The 6,590-nt window shown below is 45.6% G+C and overlaps 1 protein-coding gene across 2 annotated transcripts; it reads left to right on the top strand.

The window, feature by feature from the left end:
- Positions 1-163: 163 nt before the first annotated feature.
- On the top strand, positions 164-6,505 carry LOC108090971 (facilitated trehalose transporter Tret1-2 homolog). 2 transcript variants are annotated; one of them, XM_017189926.2, is made up of 5 exons: positions 164-414; positions 2,959-3,118; positions 3,852-3,990; positions 4,048-4,256; positions 5,198-6,505. In XM_017189926.2, exons 1-5 carry the CDS (start codon positions 401-403, stop codon positions 6,275-6,277), a joined length of 1,602 nt encoding a protein of 533 aa, XP_017045415.1. In that variant the 5' UTR covers positions 164-400; the 3' UTR covers positions 6,278-6,505. The 2 variants fall into 2 exon arrangements, with proteins under 2 accessions (XP_017045415.1, XP_017045414.1); XM_017189925.2 differs by having other exon boundaries at positions 2,953-3,118.
- Positions 6,506-6,590: the final 85 nt, after the last annotated feature.

Here is a 6,590-nt window from a genome sequence, read left to right as displayed (position 1 = left end):
AGCAAGAACCTTTTTTGCAAGCGTGCTGGCGCAGCAGGCGCTTGTGAGCGAGACAGCAAGAGCGAGCGGTTCGCAACGGCGTGCAAAAGAGAGGGAGAGCGCGAACCGATCGCTCATAAATAAAAGCCGCATCGGAACCGCTTTGCCAGCCAGTGTGTGTTTTGGCATGAAATGAAACCGTCGTTGCTCCGTAGTCGCTCGTCTTTTCTTCCAGTGTCTCGTTTTGCCGGAGATCGGAGATATATATATTGACCACGCGATCGGGTGCCCTGTTAAGCAAATGCATCTGAAGCGAGCGCACTAAGTCGCGACCAGTTATATAAAGGGCAAAAAACGCAGGAATTCCATAAATTAATTCCCAAACTACTTGAAATAATTTGCCTACATTAAGCTGGCCAAAATGAGTGTCGAAAGGTAATAAAACAAATCAAAACAAAGCAACAAAAAAAAGAATAAAAAACATTGATTATTCGTGCATTTGTGTTAAACACTGTGTCCACTCATCAGCATTTTTTGCGAATTTACTGTCTGGCCAGCTAAAAATACCCTCTTCGACTTTAAACCCCAGCCACCATAAACAAGTTTTCGGCTTTCTTCGGGTAGTTTGTGCATTTGTGTTGCCAAGGTCCAGACGAAAGGGACTCAAGTGTTCCCGATGCGAGATTAGAATCAGTTTGGTCCGCCCTTTGATAAGTTCAAGGCGCGTTTCAATGCCAGCTAAATATTCCTTATCTCAACATAACTGAACTGCCAGTAATGTCTGCAGATCTTTTGTACAAGGTGCTCCCTAGGGAATGATTTCCGTTCCATTAGATTCTTTTCTTGAGTGATAATAAATAATTTACTTCGCTGTGTATTAGTTTCAAACAGAGATTAGATATGGGGTATTTACCAGACAAAACACGTGTTGATTGAAAACAAAAGTACATTTTTTTGGCGCCCAGCTTAATTTATAGACCGAAAATGTGCATTGTTTTGAAATGAATGTAGAGGTTATTTTAAGCTTATCAAAACTCACGATGAGTCCAAGTATTTCTAGGCTGATTACCACATCAATCAATGACAAATTTACATGCATAACTCAATCCAAATTGCGTTGCCTTCTAAGTACTTTGAGCCCTCCATTTCGCATGCTTTACATAAAAATATTGATTGACTTCAAATTACTCATGAAAAGTATTTAATCAATATTGTGAAATTTGGGCTAGACTCTTCTGGGTATTCCTTTGAATTTCCCTAATTGGATTGCTAAACTTGGCTATTAATTGGCGATAAGAGCCAACTGCCTTCGTTTTGAATTACCTCAACCAGTTACTGAGATTTTTTGATTTTTCGGCTTTTTTCCACGCTTTTCTTATCTGGCGTTTTGGCATTTGGCTGCGGCTGTAGGAATCAGTTTAGTTATCAAGCATACGCCGAGTAGGCTGGAACTCCATGACAACCAGTTATGAAATTAATCCGTGACGGAGAGCTGGAGATGGCGCCATCAGCCCACTGAGTTTCCCTCTATTCCACACCGATTGTCTCAATTAGGCAAATCATTTGTTGACTGGCCATTCGATTGGCAGCCACATGCTCCCAATGATTGTTTTATTTGAGTGTGTGCCTATGTGCTATAAATTATCTAATTTGTGGTGTCAACAGTGGGTGAGCACTTTAGTTTGGAGAAGCCATCCAGTCGTGCAGGCGACTTTTTCAATTCACACATCAGCACATTGATAGGCTAATAGGAAGACTTGGACTTCAGTCACGCCGACTCATTGTGATTGGAAAGTTTACCTACAAGTTTTTAGATCATAAGAAGCTTATTAAGATGTCAATTTCAAAGAATTTTCGCAGTCAGCGTTTCATTGTTGGGGAAAAGTCTGTTTTGGTACATTGAACCGTTGGCATTATCTTTGTACTTCCTCAATCGCAGACGATTTCCACCTGCGATACTGCCGTGTTATTAATATTGTATATGACCACCTGAATGAATGTTTTGTTATTAGAAGTTGGGCCAAAATTAGCTTGCTTTACTTAATTTTTTGAAATGCGTATCACGATTAACCGACTTATGGTATACCCAATGCTACGAGTGAGTTTTAGATGTCCAAGGCTTGCAGTTTGTAGATCAATGCTAAGGGGAAGTGGCAGATATGTAGGCCTAAAAGCACCCCCTTTGTTTTATTGCCTTGCAAAACTCGATACAGAAGAAAGTTTGATTCGGTTCATTAAACGTGACTCCATACTGACCTTGGCAAGCGATAAAATATACGTTAACATTATTTAAGCAGTTAAAAACACAAACAAAGCAAGAGCTTCCGAGCTAAAGAGCGAGAGAGCGAAACGCTGCTAAAAACTCAGCAAATTGCTCGATCGTTTTTGTTTTTTCTTGTGTTTCTTTCTTATCGCAGCGCCAAAACAAGCTGAAACCACAGCTGGTTCCCAGAGTGACGTATTTCTTGTCTCCGGCGGACCCTTATCACTCCGCCTCCCGCCAAAGTTTGTCAGTGAGTCAATTGCCCGGATTAAAGTGCAACGAAATAGGTGAAACAACAATGGGGAATGCAACCGGATTGATTTGAGTGGCGTGTGAAAGGGTTGCCCTGTATCGCAGATCCGAACTGTTCCCAAGTGACCATGAAATTGCCAATAATTGCGAGTCGTTAGGCCCATTAGCCTGAAAAAGTGTCGGAGTACCTTGGCAATAAATGCACCTAATAGAGGAATATTTTACGTTAACCAGTAGTTGAAGCTCTAAACATTATACAGCATTATTCATTCAAACACATTTGGACAATCTTATCTGGGTGTGAAATCGATTTGTTATTACCCATTTACAACTCATTGATCATCAAACTATTGTTACTTAGCACCTAATCTAATATATCATTAAATAACTGATTGCAAAGTCGCTTTATTGGCTGATAACTTGTTACGAGTTCTGATTCCTTTATTGTTTTATCCAAGAAATAGAGACGACGAATACCTTAAGTTTGTGCCCCACTCAAAGTCATACCATGTGGTTCCTGGAGCGGAGTTTCAGTGCAAACTGGGCAGCCACAAATGCAGAAAGCTATCGACCATCGACGAGCAGGACGACGATGTGGCCAATAGAAAGGGAATGATGCACCAGGTGAGTTAAAAGGGATGTGTAACTGGGGAATTAGAGATATGATTCTGTTGAGGGATTCTTCTGGGAAATACCTGTACATTATCAAATTAACAACGTTGCGAAGAAATTTGTAGATCTTACTACCATTTCTGAATAGTGCCCTATTTAAGGTTTTTCCATGTTGCCAATCCAACAAACCTCGAAGTTTGTTCATAATCTTGGCAGCCCCTTGTCGAGCTACGGACATCTCCGGGGTTTCGCAAGACATGCGTGACAGATACTAAATACTCCATGAAGGACAAAATGATAAGATACGCAATTGAACTTTCTTCGCGGAATGATTAGAAAACGCTTCTGTTGGGGGCAACATGTGGCGGACATGTGACGGGGCCCTCGAATTGACTCGAATGAAATGGCGGCGAATGGCACAAAAGTCATTCAATTCCAGTGAGTCCGCGTCCAGCCTGCTCACGTCACAAATTGAACTGATCAGTGATCACTATATAGTAATCAGTGGGCAGCGAACGCAGATCGTTTGTCACTATCAGTGCAAATCAAACTAAAGTTGTCCGTGATGCAATTGTAACATTCATTGCTGGCAATTGGTTGACAGGCGCCGCAACATTGACATCATGTTGATTCAATTAAACCCAAGATACTGTTGCTTACAATCAGGTATCAAATGTAGCAGACATTAGGTTAATATATTTGCGTTTCAGCTACCAATAATACAGAACTTATGACTTCGTTTCAGATTCTGGCCACTTGTGCAGTTCTTCTGCTTTCTGCTGGCTGTGGCATGCCCATCGGGTACTCCACTATCCTGCTGCCCCAATTGAGGGACAGTAACTCCACCGAGATTCCCATCGACTTGGACACGGGTTCCTGGATTGGTGAGTTTGCCCAGCCCATTCCAGCAGGAAACCCATTGACTTTTCCTATTTCTGCAGCCAGTGTCCACAGTTTGGCCACCCCATTTGGATCCCTGATCTCGGGACCCCTGGCGGACTATTTGGGTCGCCGCAAGACCCTGATATTGTCGGTTATCCCTCTTCTCTTGGGCTGGAGCACCTTGGCGATCGCCAAAAGCGTCAAGGTGGTGATCCTCGCCAGGTTCCTGTGCGGATTCGCGACCGGAATTTTGGGTGGCCCCGGCCAGGTGAGTGCGGAGAATTCAATGCCATTGGCCAGGGGTTCGTTCACGCGGAACACTCTGAGTACCCGGAACCGTACGTGATTGTCCGACTGACCCATTAACCGTAATCGGCAGAGCCTTGAACTCCCGCAAGTGGACCTCCCGGGGAAGCGAAAAGAGCAGCCGTGACAGGTGGACAGCCGTCAATTGACCACTTGAGGCTCCATTCTAGATAAATTATCCGGCTTCTCCGGTCGGTTCCATTGTGTCTACGCTAATACGCGTCGTCAGCCGGCGCTATTCATTCCGTTTATTTACGAGTATCTTATGGATATGTCCGTGACTTATCTTGCGGCCAAAGCGATAGCGATATTCGACGGCGTCATCGCTCCCGGACTTTAAATGGCCAGCGCATCATTTGCATTAGCAAAGCTTTCCGCACACACGAGCCCACGCTCCGCTTTATATAGTACGCGTAGTAGTTCCGGATTCTTGACCTTAGTCTATAATTTCGTTGATGCAGCTTGTGGGTGTTTCTCGGGTGGACGGACTGTCGGGGAGAATGGATGGATGAATGGGTGGCTGACTTGCTGCGCGTGTTTCCCGGCGGGTTTCGTTTTCATTAATGGCTCGCCGACTGACGTGATTTACGATTTTATGATTACCATCCAAGAGTTCCCAGAGATTGAGATGTTGATGCTTTTGTGGCCCCCAAATATATCAATTTGTTTTGCTGGCGAAAGTTCTAGCTGGGTTCAGGGTTAACACGTATCAAAAAACAATTTTGTTTTATAAGGTTTTATGAGGGGGTTTCTAAATGGACTTTATTTAATATTTGGGTAAGGAGGTAATACATATATCCACTGGCTATTAGTTATACTGGCTAAAGGGCTGCCCCAAAAAGAGATAAAGGTTTTATACATTGATACTTTTATAACCATTAATTGTAATTACCCTTTCCCAAGGTCTACATTGCGGAAACGGCGGAGCCGAACTTGAGAAGTCTGCTGATCGGCGCTCCCTACGTGGCCTACTCGAGCGGAATCCTGCTGGTCTACTTCCTCGGATCGATGATGTACTGGCGCAATGTGGCCTGGTGCGCCAACATCCTGCCCCTGCTCGCCATGGTGTCCATATTCTGCATCCCGGAGACTCCGGCCTGGCTGCTCCGCAACGGCCATGAACGCCGCGCCCTGCAGGCGCTGACCTTCCTCCGTGGCAGCGAGATCAGCGCCCAAAAGGAGCTGAACGACATGAAGCAGCGCTTGGCCAAGGAGCGGGTCACCACCAGGACCAACGAGAACATCTTCCGGCTTTGCTGCCAGCGGGTGGCGATCAAGCCCCTGGTGATCGTGATCGTGTTCTCCCTCCTGCAGATGTTCTCCGGCACCTTTATTGTGATCTTCTACGCCATCGACATGATCGCGGAGTTTGGAGTGGACTTCGACTCCAAGAAGGCGGCGATTGTGACGGCGGGAGTGCGGTTAGTCTGCTGCATGCTCTTCTGCGTTATCCTGATCTTTGTGCGCCGCCGCAGGATCATGATCGTGTCGGGCATCGGCTCCGGAATATTCTGCCTGGCCCTAAGCAGTTACCAGTATGCCACATTCGGGCAGCCCAAGATGTCCTACGACGTCTTGGTGGGCGGTGGCTGCCTGCTGGGCTACATCATCTTCAACACGGCTCTGATGGTCATGCCGGGCATCATGATCGGAGAGCTGTTTCCGGCCAGGATCCGCGGCCGAACGGCGGGCGGAGTGTTCGCCTCCATGAACGTGGCACTCTTCTTCTTCGCGAAGAACTTTCCCGCTCTGCAGAATGCGCTCAAGATGCGCGGCGTGTTTCTGGTCTTCGGGGTATCCAGCTTCCTGCTCACCGCGTTCATGTGCATGTTCCAGCCGGAGACGAAAGGTCGCAGCCTGGAGCACATCGAGGACTACTTCAACGGGAACAACTGGCTGTGGTTCCGGCGGGATCGCGGCTACAAGACGGTCAACTTGCAACCCCTGCAGCCGAACAAGAACGATCGGGGGACGGACGCATAATCCGGGGTCATAGTTTTACTTCAGCTCTTAGCTTAGATAGTCTTAGGCATTCTCATAGTCCTAGCCACTGCGCCTGGTAGTCGCTCGAGTTTCCAGTGTCCCAAGCTTGGCACCACCGACAGGGAATCTTCAACTGTTATGTTTACCAATTCCAATTGTGATCGCTATGCTTTAAATTGTGTCTTATTGATAATTAAAACTATTAATAGAAATACAAATCTGCTATAATTATGGCTGGTGTTTTATTGTTGTTTATTATTTATTGAATAATATATTTGCAGAACAACAGTTTAGGCGAATATTCATGTCAATG

Source organism: Drosophila ficusphila, unplaced genomic scaffold (genome assembly GCF_018152265.1).
Source record: "Drosophila ficusphila isolate 14025-0441.05 unplaced genomic scaffold, ASM1815226v1 contig_414, whole genome shotgun sequence".
Taxonomy (NCBI): Eukaryota; Metazoa; Arthropoda; class Insecta; order Diptera; family Drosophilidae; genus Drosophila; species Drosophila ficusphila.
This window is presented reverse-complemented; position numbering and strand designations above follow the sequence as displayed.

Coding starts and splice junctions, on each gene's coding strand:
- LOC108090971 (XM_017189925.2), top strand. Junction 3,119..3,851: donor GAAAGGGAATGATGCACCAG/GTGAGTTAAAAG, acceptor ACTTCGTTTCAG/ATTCTGGCCACTTGTGCAGT. Junction 3,991..4,047: donor GGACACGGGTTCCTGGATTG/GTGAGTTTGCCC, acceptor CTATTTCTGCAG/CCAGTGTCCACAGTTTGGCC.